The following is a 16,905-nucleotide window of genomic DNA, read 5'->3' as shown; positions in this document are numbered from 1 at the left end:
GTCTGAGAATGTTTCAGTTGTGCAAATGCAAGCGCCCAAAAATATTTCCCTCGTCTGATTCCGAGCGCTTTACTCGAGTATGAAGGCTTTTGGGTTTTGGCGCGAGAGACGCATTGTACCTTCTCGCAGTACCATCCGGCGCCGACGGCCCCGTTGTCGTGCCCGACAGTGACCCTGCTGAGGGGGCTGATCAACTCGCAGATCTCCACGTCGAAGATGTCAATGAGGCCGCGCTCAAAGGCGCCGCCCTCCAAGAAGATTTTGCCGCTGTTCTTTAAGCCCTTGGAGCCGTGCATGACCATGTGGATTTTCGAGTTGGTGCCCGCGCCCCTCACGTCCCCGGTCATCACTTGAACGTTGTACACGATTCCTAACAGAGCCACAAACGTGTTTTGATGCAGAACGAATCGCCTTTTATTGGAGAGACGCACACCCCGAATATACAGATCGATATTCAGCTTTTTACGGTACGAGCTTTTGCGTGCTCACCCATTGGTTGCAACGAACCGACGAGCACGTCTCTCTGGATTTTGCCATCGTCTTCATCCATCGCAAACCAGCGATTGACGGGGAACTCGTACACTTCTTTGTTTCCGATGTCATCGACGGCAACCTGAACAGACGAGTGCAACCAACATGAGTTTGGAGCGAGCGCCGCAGTCGCCGATCGACCGGACTGCAAGGCATTGTGATCGGCAACATCAGACAGGACACCGCTTCCGTTCTGTTGCTGCTAGCATTCAAAAGCTAACTTTAGCCGTTTCTTTGGGGGGGGGGGATTGTTTTTTGCCACGTGCTGGTCCGTATTCATTTTATGTTTCGAAATGTTGTCAAATGAGAGTGAAATGATATTAGACTGATTTTGCAGTAGATACAGTATTCAAAGGATTATGATCAATATTTTCCCGAGAGATATCGATGACAGTATTTGATCCCATTTTTTTTCCACAATTCTCATCGGGGCTTCGAAGCGAATCTTAGCGGCAACGTGCCTTATCTAGGAACCACCCGGCGGATGAACCTCGGTTGTTGTGGCCGATGGTGATCTTCCTCAGCCTGCCCAAGTTGGGAGCTTCGATGGTGAACTTGTCCTCTGAGCCGCGTTCAAAGTTGTCCTTGTCGCTGTCCAGCCGCCGCTCGCCTTCAACGCGGCGGGAAAAAAAGGGGTTGCCAGACTCAAAGCAAACGTGACATCATCAAGGAAAGGTTTCACCCACCCGTGTCGCCGTTCTCTCCGAAGATGTTGAGGAAGACGTCGGCGTCTGTTCCGCTTCCCTTCATGTCGGCGGTGAACACGCTCACCGTGTATTTATTCGCTGTGATGACCGATGAGACAATTTATTGAGATTTAGTGCGTGAAGAGAATGAACTTTGAAGTGCAGCTCACACCTCGTGAAGTCGCTCTTGTTCTCGTTGCTCATTTGTGTCGTACACCGAGTTGAGAGTCGCTCAGATTCCGACCGACTCTCCGGAATACGAGACGATGCTTGTCCTGTGACACGCTTGCTTCCGAGATCTAACGGCGCAATTCCCTTTCTACATTGATTGTAAACTTCCTGGCTAAGCGACTTCCTGGTTAAAACTTCACGAGAGCAGACGCCTTCAAGCCAATTAGTCGTCGTCAAAGCGTCGTCTTCGCCACGCGCCCGCTTGAGGCGTCGCATCACAAAAAGCGACAGAGGACGACTCGCCAACGGAACGTGGCCGAGAGGGTAGAAACGTTTTGTCTTTGAACCCCGTCAGTCAAAAGTCAACAATTTATCTTTTTATTTTATTCAAAGAAACGTATTTCATTTTCACCAATGACAAAAACTCATTTTCGGAAATGATTTTGCTTAAAAGTTGAGTTCTGCTGCGGCGGTCTTGTCAGACCATTGTTGCGTCACAATTCATGTTTTTAGTTCTTGCATAAAATGCGGTTGAGAATCAAAATAATTATTTGGACGTCTATCGATTTGTATTATTTATCGGGCAAAAGTGTATTCTTTTTCTGGACGACAATAGCGTGTAAGTGCAAAACTATAAATGTCAAATGGAAATCCAATCGCTTGATCAACTTCCTTCATTCCATGAAACTACGGAACGGTATCAAATTTGGCCATGAGATCAAGGAGATTTTTTTTTTTTGTGTGTGTGTGATTTTGCGACGACGCGCTTTGTGTCTCACATTTGGGAACGTCCAATTGGTTGAGGCTGCCCAGCAGGTCCCTGACAAAAAGATTGTCGCCTTCCTCGCGGCTCAACCAGTTGTTGCAGGCAAAGTAGAAGCGCAGGTGAGGCCGGCTCATGTCGGTCACCACCACCCGGTCCAAAAACCAGCTGGCATTCATGCCCGTGTTGTCGTGCTCGATCCTGCGCAAACAAGTCAACGCTGCGGCGCTGCGACCTTTCACTTTTCTCACACATCTCGTTAGCAATTTCATTTCACAAATGTTTATGAAGCACAAATAGATATCGTCATCGTTGACCTCGCATATTTGTTAGCTCACGTTTATTTGGTGCATTTTCAGCACCCTTGAAATCGATTTCTCTTCATTTTGGAGATTGTGTCCGTAAAATTACGGATACGCTTGTTGCGGGAAGGAATTTGTGAAGCACGTCACACGCTCCGCCAAAAGATGCTAAGAGCCGAAAGCAGATGGAGCTCCAGCTTCCCACTGCAGGATGAAATCCGGCAAAGTGCGGCACAGCTGGAAAAAAAGCGCCACCTCAGCGCTTTTAAGATGCCACGAGCTGGCGTCTTTCCGCCTTTTCCAAGCCCGCCGCTGACGAGCAACGTGAATATCCAACATTAATTTTCCGTGGTTTTGCCGGCGATAAATCACGCTGAACGCTTGCTTTTTTTCCCGCGTTGTAAAAGACGGCATTTCTCCGCTTTAGAAAAGCTGTTTCAAGAGTCGTTTAGTATCTCACTGAGAAGGGTTTAATGTCATCTTGATTTGCTTTTTCTCTAAGCAACTTGGGGAAAATGTTGGATTGTATGTTGAGACCATTTTTGTGAACTTGTGCTTTACCTCAGCTTCTTGAGCGCACCCACATTGTGTGTTTTGATGCGGAAAACATCCGTCTTGTTCTTTTCAAAGGCCGTCCGGCTTCTGCAAAGAAAAGTGTTAGCATTGCGGCGAGCAAAATGACGTCAAATGAGATTTGAGGGCCAGTCTGGTGGCGCTAGCGGATATTTTTTGGGGAAGGCGGCACCCGCATTTTAAGACAATCCAGTGGAACCCCCAAAGAAATGCCCGTCAACTTTGAAAAAAGCAAAATGTGAGCAGACGATGCTCACTGAACTGAAGTTTTCGATCATGTTGTGGATCTTCCCCTCCCATCTTTTGGAGTCACTGGAACCGTTTGGGCGGCACGGCGGACAACCGCTTAGCACGTTGGCCCGACGGTGCGCAGGTGTCGGGTTCGATCCCCGTGTCTGTGCGGTTTTTCTGCGGGTACTCGTGTTTCCTCCCACATTCCCAAAAACATGCCCGGCAGGTTGAGTGGACACCCCAAATTGTGCCGAGGTTTGAGTGTGAGCGCGGATGCTTGCTTGTCTTTGTGTGCCGTGTGATTGGCTGGCAACCGGTTCAGGTTGTGCCCCGCCTACTGCCGGCACGCCCGCGACCCACGTGAGGAAAAGCGGCTCGGAAAATGGCTGGTCGGATGTATCCCTTTGATGTGCTTAACTGTATCTTCTTTGCCATCTTCTCCTAATAAGTGTCGGCCTCCAAAAAGCCAAAGAACAGCCCGAAACATTGACGGATTTTAAAATTGTCTTCTGTTTCAAAGGTGGTGGACTGCCGAAAAGGTCCGTTCCACTTTCGAGGTTCCGCTGTGTCCAACATGCGAGCCGCCAGCCTTGGCCAGCCATGCCAAGGCGTGTCCAATTCAAGCGCATGAGGCCACGTCATGTGGAATGCGAGTTGTGCCCGACGCACGTGAATGGCTGCCCTCGTTGGGAGCGAGGCTGAGGTGTCACGGCGATTACGGAAAGAAAAGCAAACCCGATGCAAAATTTTGGAATTCATGCAAGTGGCGAGTTGCACTGAATTTCCAAAGAGTTTGCACACTGGCCCCGCCCATATCGTGTTGTTGCTCACACAATACAGGTGCGACCTGATCTCAGTTCTGCTATAAATGGGAGTAAGGTGAAACTCTTGCGTGCGCTCGCCGTGTATGCTATTTCGTCGGCTGCAGTCACACAGCATGGACACACTGAATACGCGGAGTGCGCACGCCCACGCAAGGTGTGGGTGACATCAAGTCAGGATGTCCTATTGCGCAGCCTCGTAACTCGATCGGTCAATCAATGTGCGGCTGCCTGGCGGTCATTTGATCGTCTGCCAGGGGGGGGGGGGGGTGACATCGTGGTCTTCTTCCATTCGTCTCAGAATGCAGAAGAAGAGCAGCCATGTCACGTCGTTCCGCCTTACTCCAAATACTGTATGGAAGAGAGCATTCTGTTGCTATGGCGATCAAACGCTCTTGTCCGAAGGCTCGCTCGGCTTCGGTGGCAATTGAACCTTTTCTCGGGGCAACAAGTAGCTTAAACCATGACTGAAGTTTTATAATTCAGTTCTGTCAAATTTGCCAGCCTGCTTCACTCACACTGAATAAAAAGAAGAGAATTTCTTCTCAAATTAGCGTTCCACATTTGAAATTTGCCAGCAATCAGGAAAAATCTTTCACCAAAATGGCTGACTTCCTGTTAACTTTGCGTCATGGAGACTTGTTTTTTTCTTCATGAAAGGCATGCCTGCCAAATTTCACGTTGTTAAAGGACATTGGTTGTACGGGCTGAATATTCAAATTGAGGCACGTTTTATTCTTTTGGCGACAAATAAAAGCATGATGGATAAATGTATTGTCGAAAATAGAATTATATGGGCGCCCAATAAAGGGTTAAAGTATATAAAAAAATGATATTCAATAAAAAATGACTCAATGGAACGCTCTCTCATACAGTTGCTGCACAATACAAGTCGACACCCGCAACAGAATCTTAAACCTCCAAAGTACCTCTTTTCAGTGCTGAAAAGACCAGAGGGGAATAGAAAATACAAAAAGTTACTTTGCATGATTAAACTTACTTTTTGGAGAACGACGGCAGGTTGGACTCTGGCAACTCAAGAAATTCAGCTCAACCCGAAACCAACAAGCCTTCAAAAGCGAACCCTCATACTTACCCTCGACTATTAACCTTAGCTCGACTTTTGAGGATCCACACAAAGTCTGGAATCATTTGTGCAAATAAGATGACTGCAATCATATATTTATGGAAGGCTGAAAGTGCTGAAATTGAATATCAAGTAAATACATTAACGAATTAAATCAAAGTGTTATTCATTAAATCTTTCATTTATGAATGAAATACGGAATTAAATAAATCAACGTATCATTAAAGAAAGTGTTTAGCTCCGCCCATTAACTTTGGTGGGCGAGTTTGACAGACAAAATAAATTCATGAAACACTGCAACATAGGACCATGAAACGATTAAATAATTGTTTGTTTTTATTGTAATTAATTAAATACAGAAATAATTGTATTTTTTTTTTTGCATATAATTATTGGTAATTTAATTCAGTAATGACGCATTGGTTCAGTGTATGAATTTAATATTGAATTTATACACGAAAGCTTTAATTATTGACACTTTTATTTAATTCTTTAATGGTGCATTTATTTATTTTTAATGAATGAACAAAAATTGAATGAAACATTTCATGGTGTTTCAATTTTGTCACTTTAGAAATTTTAGAAATTTAGAAATTTAGAAATCCTTTATTGTCATTGTACTCAAGAGTGCAACGAGATTAGAGAGCTCCCCTCTCCAGTCCACTTTCAGTCTTCCGTGTATGCATTGAGAAACCCAAATATCAAGCAAAAAACGAAATAAATTGCAGCTCACTTGCTGGCCAGGTGAACCTTTGGGGTGACTCCAAACTCTCCAAAAAGGGTGACAAACACATTGGCGTCAGTCCCGGCTCCCTTGACGTCACCCGTTATCGCCACCACTTCGTAGACTAGAAGCAGAGGGAAAGGAAATGGTCTTTTCCCCATTTCCAGACATCAAGAAATGTTGACGATGATTTTGTTCTTCCTCATTTGATTGGCCCAAAGCAACGACGCAAGAGCCATGTCCCCGTTTGCTTCGAAATCAAGACGCCGAGGGTGTGATTGGCTTCTTAAGAACACCGCCAACACAAATTGTCTGACCTTTCACAACAACAGCAGGAGAATAATAATAATAATAATAATAATAATATTCCCTTTATTAGTCCCACAATGGGGAAATTGAAGATTCGTACCCAGGCCTCCTGGGGGGACTGGGTCCTGAACGCGGCGCCTTAGACCACTCGGCCATCCTGGCAGAACAGTTCAAGCGCACCGCTGCTCTACGACACGCCTCCATGTTTACATCTCAGATTGTTTTATGGTAAAAGAAAACTCAAATCAAAAAAATGTAAATGGAGGGTCACGGCTTGGAAGATGCGATCGGGGCTGTTGGCGAGTCAAATGCCGCCCTTGTGGAGTTGCGTTAGTGGCAGAGTCATTTGATGTCGCCGTCATGCTCAGCGTACACGCCATGATGAAAACTCCCAATTTTTTGCCACCTCGTACCGCCCGTCGTTTGAATTTGCTCGCATTACATTCCGGATGACTCGGACTGGTTTTTCTCTGAAGGAGCTCCGGAAGTGGCCCGTATGACCCGAAAGGCTGCTTCCGAGCAAAATCTCCGGCTTCGCGACGTCTCCATTTACGTCTTGCTGACATTGTGTCGTCATCCGCGGCGCTCGGAAAAAGTGCGGCGCAGAATCGTATCTCACCTTTCTTCTTGTAGTAGACGTCCTCGTAGCCATCGGACGAGTCGCTGCGGTAGTGGAGAAGTTGGCTCTGATAGATTGCCGCGTAGTCCACGTGCTTGCTTTTGGACTTTTTGCCTTTTTTCTTTTTCTCCTCGTCACTTTCAGCGGATCCTTTCTTTGCTTTCTTCTTCTTCTTCTTTTTGGAGTCCTCCGCCTCCTCAACTTGGTCGTGAGCGCCTTTCTTCTTCTTGCCGTCTTTGCTCTTGATCTTGTCGCCGTCGGCGGAGGACTTCTTCTTGGACTTCTTCTCCTTCTTCGTCGCCTGGCTTGCGTCTTCTCGGGCGCTTGGCTCGTTGTTGTTCTGCTCGCCTTCCTCCTTGGCTTTCTCCATCTTTTTGTCTTTTTCACCTTTCTTGTCTTTCTCCGAGCCCTTTTTGTCGCAACGCTTTTTCTGCGTCTTCTGACCGTTTCTTTCCTTCAACTCGGGCGCTTCTTCCACGTCCTCGCTTTCTTCGAATGATCTGGAATGTTTGTGTTGGGATGGCATTTTTGCATCACTCTCTCAAGAGCTCGCCGAGCTTTTCCACGGAGCCGGGCCACTCATTTCAACCCGTGACGGCCGGGAGGTTCTGCTTCCGCGGCCTTCGGAGGAGCCGACGACGCTCGTGAAAAAGTGGCCGCCTTGGCTGGTGACGGTCGTGAGAAAGCTGCGTGAAAAAGGAGCCTTGCGCAGAGAGAACTTATCCCGGCATTCCATTATTCATGGCGTCAGGATCGCTTTACGGGACAGGGGTGTCTCGCTTTTACCTGCCCGGCCGTTTTCTAAATGCTTCGAAATCCACAATCTCCTTACTCACAGTTTGCAGAGTCTTCAGAGTTGAGCTGAGTTCTACATTTTTTTTTTTCAATCCAGACTTCAATTTTCCCTTCCAATCGTCCTTAATACCGTCACGTGTCACCTTTCCGTCCTTAATCTCAACATTTCAATCATTTCTGCTCTAATTACGTGTCAATGAGTCCTTTTTATTTGATCATATTTTATTTGCATGTTTTGGTCCATTTCTACTGGATGTTCAGTAACGAGAATCCTAATCATCGGGAGACAAAAATCCAAACTTGTTTATTGACAAACATGATTCCGTTTTGTTCCGTTTCCCTTTCCTGCCCGTTTTCTGACTCCTTTTGGCGCTCAACCCAAATTTCGCTGGCAGATGCAAACATTGCGGACAACGTCAAAGAAGGACGACGAGCCTCCGCCAGGTGAACAATCTCTTGGACCAAAAAGTTTCTGTGAGTGTCAACTTAGAAGCGGGTACACACGAAAAGCTTTATCATGCACGACGAGTACGATGTGAAGTACAACACCACGAGGAGTGGCCAGCGAGGCCGACGCCCCCTTTGATTGATTTGAGCCACAAACTTCCCGATGGCCGATGACAATTGCATATTGGATGGGCCGAATGGAAATTCATAAGGCAGCATGGTAGATCAAAGCAGTCATCCCCCGCTATTCACTTTTGATCAATTCCGGTGGGACATGAGCTCAACGACGCCACCGGGTGGCGCAAAAGCTGCCTCGGGAAGAAAGTAGAACGTGAATACCTGGAAGCGACGTTCCAGTCGTCTCATCTCAACTGAAGTTTCTTTGGAATTTGAATTTGTGAGATTAAAAAGTTTCAAATGCTTTTGCAGCGGATCCTGCCAATGGTGAAAATCTAATGAGTTTTTTTCAATCTTAACGGCAGAATAGCGAGGGATTTCTGTCAATCAAATAAAAGGAAGTCAATCGCATCTTTGCGGTTGCACGAGTGGACGACATTTCCTGACAAGGCCACCGGAAACGGGCCCATTTCAAATGTTCACCCTGTCAATGTGGGCGAACAATCAAATGGATTACAAAATTACACAATTGGATGCTGCATTTGCAAATATTTTTTTTTTTCAGGCTTTTTTTTGGTTTTTTTACACAACATGGAAGAAAGGTGCCACGCCCGCCGTGTTTGGAGTAGAAAAGAACCAAGCTGTACAGCTGAGCCACTACAAAACATCACAGCGACGACATCAACATCGAGAAGAAGACGACCACATGAAAAGCACAGTGAAAAACAAGCTTCCGATTGGTCTGAAATGGCAGAAACCTTCGGCGGAACCTCCAAAGTCTTGATCGGCTCGGTGAAAATCAGCTCAGTCCTTTTTCTTTGGCTTTCCTTTTTAGCCATGCGGCTACAGGAGAGAAAACGGCCATGAACATTTTCAGAAGGCAAATGGATTTGCTTGATGTGTGTGAGGTTACTTTCCAAAAAATTATTGACCAAAGTAAGAAAAATGATAGGTGTACAATAATTATAATAAATTGAAAGCAAAAAAAATCATAATGTAATTATTGAAATGTTTACATTTTTTTTTTTAAATTAGCCTCCCTTGAATAATTATAGAAAATAAAAGAAAAAAAAGATCTGTATATATTTTGGACGTTTTTCCCCCCCTCCGCATTTTAAAGCATTTAATTGTACGTGGATTTCGGCACTTTGCCGACCGGCCCAGTCCCTATCCCTTGTGAATCGCGGGAGTCGAATGTAGTGAAATAAAAATAAATAAATAAATAGATGGCATTTTAAATGTGTGGGAACATCCTGAAAAATGCTCCATTCTACTTTGGAGGTTCCACCGCGGTGAGATTTAGAGAAAACCGCCACTTCCTAGCCAGTTGCGCGTTCACGTGCACGCCCCCGTGTGCACGTGAACGATACCGCGAGCGTGCATGTGGATGAAGTTGAAGATCTCGTGCGGCATGGCGTGGAAGCCCGGCCGCGGCTTGACGTTGTCATAGTAGTGGTGCGTGATGAAGATGCCCGACGGGTTCATGGGGAAGGCCCAGAACCCGTAGAGGTGAACCTCCTCGCACATCTCCAGGGCGGCGGTGACCAGCATGAGGCCGCTGCTGAGGCGCTTGGCCCTCACGCCCTGCACCGCCCAGAAGCGCTGCACGTTGAGCAGATACTGCGGGTGGAAGAAGAAGACGCCGCGCTGCGAGTCAAAGTCGTCGAGCATGTACTTGACCCGGAAGGACACGTCGGTGTTGCGCGTGTTGTAGAACGCCGGGAGGACCACCGACGAGTTCTCGTAGTTCAGCAGGACATCGTAAAAGGGACGCCGCCATTTCTCCAGCTTCTGGAACCTGGCCAGGTGGGCGGGGTTAGGTGAGAAGCCCACAAAAGAGGCATTTCGGGAGCATTTAGCGTACCTTTCTGTGATGATGCTGGGATTTACAGTTACCAGGTCCGTTTTTGTGCCGACATCAGCCGAGTATTTCTCGCCGATGGGAGGTATGTTGCATCTAGGACAAAAGATAAAGTGCAAGCGCATTCTCTCAGCAACAAACATTCTCAGCTCAACTTTATTTTTCGCGGACCGCCAGAGCTGGGCAGTCCGCAATGTTTTTTGAGAGGCGGCGTGACAAATTTTAGGCCGGCCCATGAATCCAATTTTTCGGAATTAGGCCGGAGGGTCGGGCCGCTACCGTACCGAGATAGCGACTTGAATCGTCTTTTATTAAAGCCATCCCTATCCCTAAAAATGACCCATGAAGTGTCAATTCTCAAATAAATATGAACCTTTTCTTCCGGATTTGCAAGCTTTTCATGATGTTCTAATTTGTCTCGATATTAAGTGACTCTCCGAATATATCATCCATTGAAGGACAGTTTATTAAACTATTAAATGTCAGCTGAAAAGTGAGCGAATGTGACAAACGGGCCCGCAGGAGGCGGCGACGTGCCATTCGTCACCTCTGAGTTGAAAAGAGCGTCATTGTTTCACTGAGGACGGCAAAACTTTTCATTGGAAAATCGGTGCAAAGTGGGCAACATACGTGGAAAATAAAATAAAGTTGCCAAATGGACGGATTAGATCACAACGGAATTTTTTTTCCCCCCTACCTGAACACAAAGTCTGCAGAGTCGATGTCCTTTCCGCAGTTGCTGTTCTTGATGATGCCGCCGTTTCCGATCACGGCACATTTCTTGTACTGGGATTTGGAATATGGCATATCCTTGGAGGCACAAGTCGCAAAAGTTGGTACACTCAAAGTGAACTGATTTATTATTTTTTTAATAACTGTCAGTTATAAACAATTCTCAGTCTTTTATTAACTTTCTAGCGCGCGTACTATTAACCAAACGAAAGGTGGTATCTCGTTGAGTGGCGAATGATTGTGACGGCTTGCGAACGTAGCAAACTTGGAGATTTCGTTAGGATTCGTAAAAGGTTGCAAAGACGTTTCACCAAGAAACTGTTTGGGAGAAGTAAAAACGTTATTATTGTTATTATTTGCATTATTTTTGATTTTATGATTTATTTATTTTTTATTATTATTTTATTTGTAATTTTTTATTTAGTACGTCACAAAGTACCTAAATCGATTGGCAATAGCAGCGGAAGGTAACAAACATTTGTTGATTTGTTCAGAGCTGGCCTCGGACTCACATCTGGGAACATCTTGAAGACTTCGGTGGTGATGGGAAGGATGCCGCTGGTGTCCACTTCATATCTCAGCTTGGTCCCGGCGGGGGTGTTCCTTTTGGTGGTGAACAGGAAGGAAGGAGCGTTGCAGCAGCGAGACAGCGACAATCTGGTACAAAGCAAAAATCATCGGTTCAAAGGAGATGAGCCGCATCTGTGCTTATTTGCAATGTGGTGATGAAAACTTGCTGAGAAGAACAAACGCTTCAATTCATCATCACATGTTCCTGACCAAGTTTTTGGTGGAGTCTTCCGCATGGAAGACATTTCCCCCGGATAAAAACCATGGCGGCATGAAAGTTATCAGAATCAGAAATCAGAAAGAGTGCAACGAGATTGGAGAGATCATGATGAGATTTCAACTCATCACGAGAAGACGGACAGTTGCCACGTTTCTTTGGCATCCACCTCCATTGGGGCACCTTTTTTTCGGCAGGTGAGGCTTACTTGAAGTTGCCGGTCTCCTCCTTGCTCTGCTCCCACTTACACACCTGCAGGTTGCGCCATCTCTCAAACAGATCGGAGGTTTTGACCCTGGCAGACAGGCAGAGAGACTTGTGCAATGAAGAAGGTTTGCCACGAGCATGTATTGTCCGATTATCGTTTCTACGAAGGGCGAAAAAAACGACAACATTATAAAGACGGACATGGCGCTGTGGGAGCGGCGAGCAAAAAATGGAGCAGCAAAATGTCAGAGATGATCTAGCGCGGCTGTAAAAAGACATTTCCTGGGAGTTGAATCGGAAACTATCGTCTGGCAGCATGGAAAACCATCGAGTTGCCACGAAAGTCAGGAAGGATGCCTCTTGGGTTTAACTGCCTCGTTAGACGGTGATGTGACTCTTTCTGAATCGCCACCGCAGGGCATGGTGTGCCATTTGAAGGTAGTTCCTGTCTTTGGCGGTAAAAAATAGTTCAGGACGTGTCTCTGGATTACTACATTAGCGCACACACCAAAAAAAAGTGTGAAATACGTTTTGCCTCCAAGTTGAAGAAAAATATTGTGACGGTTTACTGGTTTTCTACTTTCCGGTATTGAGCATTTTTTGGTAAGCCAACAAAATTGATCTGGATCTTATCGTCTGATGTGATCCAATTTCTGTGACATTTGTTTGCGGTGTGAAAATGCAAACTTCTCCGTTAGCTCGTTACGGTAGCAGTCGCATGCTTGTCAAATGGTGCCGTACTTTGCAATGAATTCGTGCTGGTGGTGACCAACTTTTTGGGAACAAAATACTTTGTTCCATCATTTTGCGAATAGCGTTTTAGACGTATTTTTTTTGTGGTATATAACAAAAAGGCAGACGCTGGGTTAGCTTCTTGCGCTAACTTTTTGTTTTTATACGTGTGCCGTTTTACACGACGGTACATCAAGGGCTGATTTCATTCTGGATTTGAGTGCGACAAATAGACTTTTTGCGTGAGCTAACACGTGACTTAAAAACCTTCCCGTACAGAGAATGAAGTTTTTGGGGCAAACATACGAGACGTCAAAGGGAAAAGATTCCGCTAAAGTCAAGAAATTTTTTCTACGGCGTAAATTGACACTTGTAACAATCGACTCCGGAAAAAAAAAAAAAACCCTCCCAAATGTCCCGACAAGAACTCACTCACATTGTCAGGACTTTGACATCCATAATCTCCTGTCTGAGCTCTTTGCATGTTGTCGAGTTGTACTCGAAGGGCCCGTCATAATTTCCCAAATACCTGAAGGCAGAAGTAATACACAGTCACGGGAACAAGTGGCAGAGAGAGCGGTAGTGGCAGAGGGTTCAAATATTGGGAAAGCGGAGGAATATTTTTCCAATAACATAAAGATTGTTTTGTGATTTATATGCAAATATTTCTTTCAAAGCGTGACAATAGAGGTGTTTTTGTAAACTCCGCCCACCGGCTTTATTACAGTGGACACTAAAATGCTCAAAGGTGAAGTGAATCGTTTTTCGACCAAAGAACAATTCGATGCACATCAAGCAAATGAAACTGAAATATTCAAGCACGGTCCCGTATGATTTTGTTAAGAGGTCGGCTGATAATTGGATCAAGTTCCATTCGCGGAATGAATTGTGGATGACGTCACTGCAACATGTCACGGGGCTGCGCATGGTGGCAAAATGCGGTGGGAGTTTGGGAAAAAGGAAATAGACCAAAGAACAGAAGGGGGTGCGTTGAAAGGAACAAGATGCAGGATCGGATGCCACACAAATCAACGGTGACACGGGCGTGTTGACTTCCGCCTGACGACGCATTCCCACCAGACGGCATTCATGTTCATCGAGGCCAACTTTGTGCTCGTTTAAGTGTGGCCAATTTCATCTTGTTCGCTGCCTCCGATGTTGGCGGCTCCATTTTCGACTCATCGAAGGTTCCGCATTCGATGGCAGAAGAAAATGAGCTTCACGATTTAGCCTTGCCCATCTGCCTGCGGGACCTCCTTTTAATCGGGACTCATTCCTGTCCCATTTCCCAACCGCCATATTCACCCACATCGAGAAATTAGATAGATAAATATAGATCGACACAAAGGTTGATTTGTTGCCAGGGGACGATTGTTTCTCCATGGAAATTTGCTAAAATGGCTGCTTTAAACCCAAAAAGGATCCACGTCCTGTGTTATTTCAGGATTGAGTCGTGGAGTCTTTTTCATGTCTACTTTTATGATAGACATGAGATGCCACTGTCAGGCAGAAATCAATGTCCAAACACGGCCAATATCTTTGATTAGATTTTTCTTCTTTTTATTTATTTATTTATTTTTACGGCGAAGCGGTTGTGAGTGAGTTTTGCAGGTGAATACGTCCAATTCTCCCCCAAAAATCGTGATCAACACGGATCTCACAAGAGGGCCTCATAACAGAAAATGAAGGTTTTCGACCCATGAGACAATGCAGATGTGAAGAAGGGAAGGCGTCGCCACTCCACGTGCACGGCACACACACACACACACACGAGCTGCGCAGAAGACGACACAAGGCACGGGGAGGACGATGGCTGCAAATGGGACACGATGGGCGGCACATGGACAGGAGGCCCCGCCAGAGTTTGGAGCCAGCCGGGATGGTTGAGGGTTAAGGTGGACGTAATCATGCAAATCTGGAAGTGCAACCACCACGGGGGAAAAATCACTTGTGTCCCCTTCAGACCAAACAAAAAGAAAAGAGCGGCATTCTGGGGTTTCTGTGAATGAACTAGAAATGCCTTCAAACGGGCCTACCTGTGAGAGCGTTTGTTTTTCTTCTTAATATCGGCTAGGCAGGGTGTGACTATTACGGAGATCTGCGAATCGGGCTGAAAATGCTGACGGAAACATCTGTCAACATGCAGACAGGTTAGGCGTTAAACGTGCGACGTGGTCGCCGCCCGAGTTGCTAACAACCTGCACACTTCATCAGAGAGAATGACAAACGCAGCAAATGGGCCGTGTTGTCGAAGGAGTGGTGCTGCTGCCGGCTCCAAACATGCAAAAAAAAAAAGTGCGTGTGTGTGGTGTGTGCGTGACCTCTCATCATTATCGTTCCCTCTCGCTGCTCTCTACAGGTGTGGGTACCTTTTCCTTCCATTTCTGGCAGGCTTCAGAGATCCGTCATCCGAGAAATTAACGGGACCGCTCCAATTTCCCGTCTCGTCCCCTTTGAGTCGGCTAAACTGTGGCGCACTAGTGAGAAAATGAGTCAGTTTATTTGGGTCGCTTTCCTCCCGGTTGTTTTCCGAGTCGTGCGGAGAACAGAAAACAACCCGAGCCAAAGTGTTCACCCACAACACAAACATGTCAAGCAAACACACGCCGACATTTGTTTTACACATTGAGCTCGAATGACTCCGAACGTGTCCAATTTGCACTCTTCTGGCTCTCAGGAGACTCGTACTTTGAGTGATTTTTTTCCCCCCCCTTTCTTATCTGCTTGAAAAGTGTCTGCCGCCGACAATCCTAAATGCTAAACCTGTTCAGTAATTTCGATAAAATCTTTGCGTGTCGTCAATGCCGAGTTCGTCTCGACCGCAAGAGTCGTAGCTCACATAACGTGTTGGGTCACTGACATCTCAAAAAATGGTTCCGACATCAAATTGGAGATGTGACCCGACAGAGCAAACTTGACTTTTTTTTTTTCATGCGACGCAGCTCAAGGGCAGACTCCATAATAAGTCCCTCACTCGCTTGAACCTCGACGGTCGCCCATCACAAGAAGTCGATGACGTTGCACACGTGCACACAGTCAAGGCCTCCTAATTTCTCTCCCCCCTCAAGAGTGTAGCAAAATGGCCGCCGCTGAGCCCATTGGTTGCTGAACTCCATCCCCATTTGCCCACCTTCCACTATTTCTCTCTCTTTCTTTCTCTCCAATGGGCCCAGCGCCATCACAACGTGCAGGATGCTTGGATTCATGAATCTCGCCATTGGGGAGCTTTTTGGGAACCATGAATCCATCTTATAAAGCAGCCTGTGGGGCGGCGGGGATGATTTTCTCTTCGAAAGGACTGCAGCACATGTTTACTTAAAGTAAACATAAGACTACACTTATCAGGGATGTGGCATTTGTTCATTTGTTTTTGGGCTTCTTCTCAACATCTGCTCGTCTCATACTGGAATTTAGGAGGCATATGCCGTGACATGAAGACAGTATAGTGCTTGGGATTCACAAACATGTTTTTTGCGGGGAGGTGCACATGAGAAATGAACACAATAATTGACTTATTACTGGCTGAAAATCGTCATCGTTCGTCTCGGCTGGATCTACAGTACCACCAGTCGAAGAAAGGCGCAAACTAAAAAATAAAAATAAAAGGTTAAATCAAGGGATGGGCATTACCATACACAGCCGCTGAGGCGGCGAGCGTATGATGTGAAAGTGATGCTTTACCATCATCAAAAGAAACCCAATGAAAATCGTATTTATGCCACAGGGGTAAAAACGGATGGATGATCAATTGTTCTCTTCCGGCCATGAGAAATATTTTCCCCCGAAGAAGACATCCATTAAGCATTCACGCATAGATGCTTTGAACTGTTCAAATCACTGCAAATGCTAAACAGCACCTACCTCTTAATGTAGTTTTTCCCATAGAGAATTTGTTGTAACAGAGTCACCAGTCCAAAGGCGCAAATGAATATGAAACAAAGGGAGCGATTGCCCAGGATGTCTTTACCCGACGACGGGTCTGTGTATCCGATCCTGCGGCGCAGCATCCGGGGCTGACGTTGACACCCTGCTCGGTGTCTCTCTCAGCCGCTGCTGCATTCAGGACCGGGAGACGCGCGCGACTCTCGTTGGCCCAAACGGACCGCGCATTGTCCATCCGCTTCCACAGGGATGCCGAGCAACCTCACTCGTTCCAAATCAGGCAAACTCGCGATATCAGCACAGGAGACATCCCCCACAGGACAAGAGGAAGGGGGGGGGCAGATGGTGCAAAGGGAGGAAAATGCAAAATGCGACGGAATCAGAAATATCTCATTAACCTTATTACGGCCATTAAAGCAATGCTGAACAGAATTCAAGTAGAATTCTTGTATGAAAAAGGAGGGAAACACACCCACACCTTGTGCGTCATCTCCAGCATTGCCGCGTTACTGCGTTTCTTGAGAGGAA

At 46.2% G+C, this 16,905-nt stretch overlaps 2 protein-coding genes and 1 long non-coding RNA gene across 11 annotated transcripts in view; 1 reads left to right on the top strand and 2 right to left on the bottom strand.

Moving 5' to 3' along the window:
• loxhd1a (lipoxygenase homology PLAT domains 1a) overlaps nucleotides 1-7,664 on the bottom strand; it is a 22,124-nt gene extending 14,460 nt beyond the window's left edge. The window contains exons 1-9 of the mRNA XM_088281358.1: nucleotides 6,818-7,664; nucleotides 5,899-6,013; nucleotides 5,008-5,019; nucleotides 3,015-3,095; nucleotides 2,168-2,352; nucleotides 1,218-1,316; nucleotides 993-1,141; nucleotides 490-613; nucleotides 120-370 (exon numbers count right to left, since the gene is read on the bottom strand). Coding sequence (XP_088137484.1) covers nucleotides 120-370; nucleotides 490-613; nucleotides 993-1,141; nucleotides 1,218-1,316; nucleotides 2,168-2,352; nucleotides 3,015-3,095; nucleotides 5,008-5,019; nucleotides 5,899-6,013; nucleotides 6,818-7,343 — 1,542 coding nt within the window. The 5' untranslated portion in view covers nucleotides 7,344-7,664. The remainder of the gene's footprint in view (nucleotides 1-119; nucleotides 371-489; nucleotides 614-992; nucleotides 1,142-1,217; nucleotides 1,317-2,167; nucleotides 2,353-3,014; nucleotides 3,096-5,007; nucleotides 5,020-5,898; nucleotides 6,014-6,817) is intronic.
• The window catches only part of LOC148318811 (uncharacterized), a 19,129-nt gene extending 5,926 nt beyond the window's left edge, over nucleotides 1-13,203 (top strand). Inside the window, exon 5 of the long non-coding RNA XR_015839750.1 lies at nucleotides 11,264-13,203. This is a non-coding gene — a long non-coding RNA (uncharacterized LOC148318811). The remainder of the gene's footprint in view (nucleotides 1-11,263) is intronic.
• st8sia5 (ST8 alpha-N-acetyl-neuraminide alpha-2,8-sialyltransferase 5) lies at nucleotides 7,814-16,905 on the bottom strand. Of its 9 annotated transcripts, XM_088281361.1 has the most exons (9): nucleotides 16,357-16,905; nucleotides 14,865-14,972; nucleotides 14,532-14,627; nucleotides 12,932-13,024; nucleotides 11,765-11,923; nucleotides 11,282-11,426; nucleotides 10,735-10,847; nucleotides 10,041-10,133; nucleotides 7,814-9,974 (listed from the first exon to the last, which is right to left on the bottom strand). In XM_088281361.1, exons 1-9 carry the CDS (start codon nucleotides 16,500-16,502, stop codon nucleotides 9,512-9,514), a joined length of 1,416 nt encoding a protein of 471 aa, XP_088137487.1. In that variant the 5' UTR covers nucleotides 16,503-16,905; the 3' UTR covers nucleotides 7,814-9,511. The 9 variants fall into 9 exon arrangements, with proteins under 9 accessions (XP_088137487.1, XP_088137490.1, XP_088137492.1 ...); XM_088281364.1 differs by lacking the exon at nucleotides 14,532-14,627 and having other exon boundaries at nucleotides 16,357-16,904; XM_088281366.1 differs by lacking the exon at nucleotides 14,532-14,627 and having other exon boundaries at nucleotides 11,765-11,851; nucleotides 16,357-16,903.

This window comes from Idiotropiscis lumnitzeri, chromosome 18 (assembly GCF_059441095.1).
Source record: "Idiotropiscis lumnitzeri isolate Australia: NSW breed Sydney's pygmy pipehorse chromosome 18, RoL_Ilum_1.0, whole genome shotgun sequence".
Classification (NCBI taxonomy): Eukaryota; Metazoa; Chordata; class Actinopteri; order Syngnathiformes; family Syngnathidae; genus Idiotropiscis; species Idiotropiscis lumnitzeri.
This window is presented reverse-complemented; position numbering and strand designations above follow the sequence as displayed.

What these genes read in the sequence shown, in the direction of transcription:
- st8sia5 (XM_088281360.1), bottom strand. Translation starts at nt 15,121, where the DNA reads ATGTGTAAAACAAATGTCGGCGTGTGTTTGCTTGACATGTTTGTGTTG. An exon ending in TCTTCAAGATGTTCCCAGAT is followed by an intron (nt 10,848 to 11,281) that starts GTGAGTCCGAGG and finishes TGTGCCTCCAAG; the next exon opens with GATATGCCATATTCCAAATC. An exon ending in CCCAGCATCATCACAGAAAG is followed by an intron (nt 9,975 to 10,040) that starts GTACGCTAAATG and finishes CCACCTGGCCAG; the next exon opens with GTTCCAGAAGCTGGAGAAAT.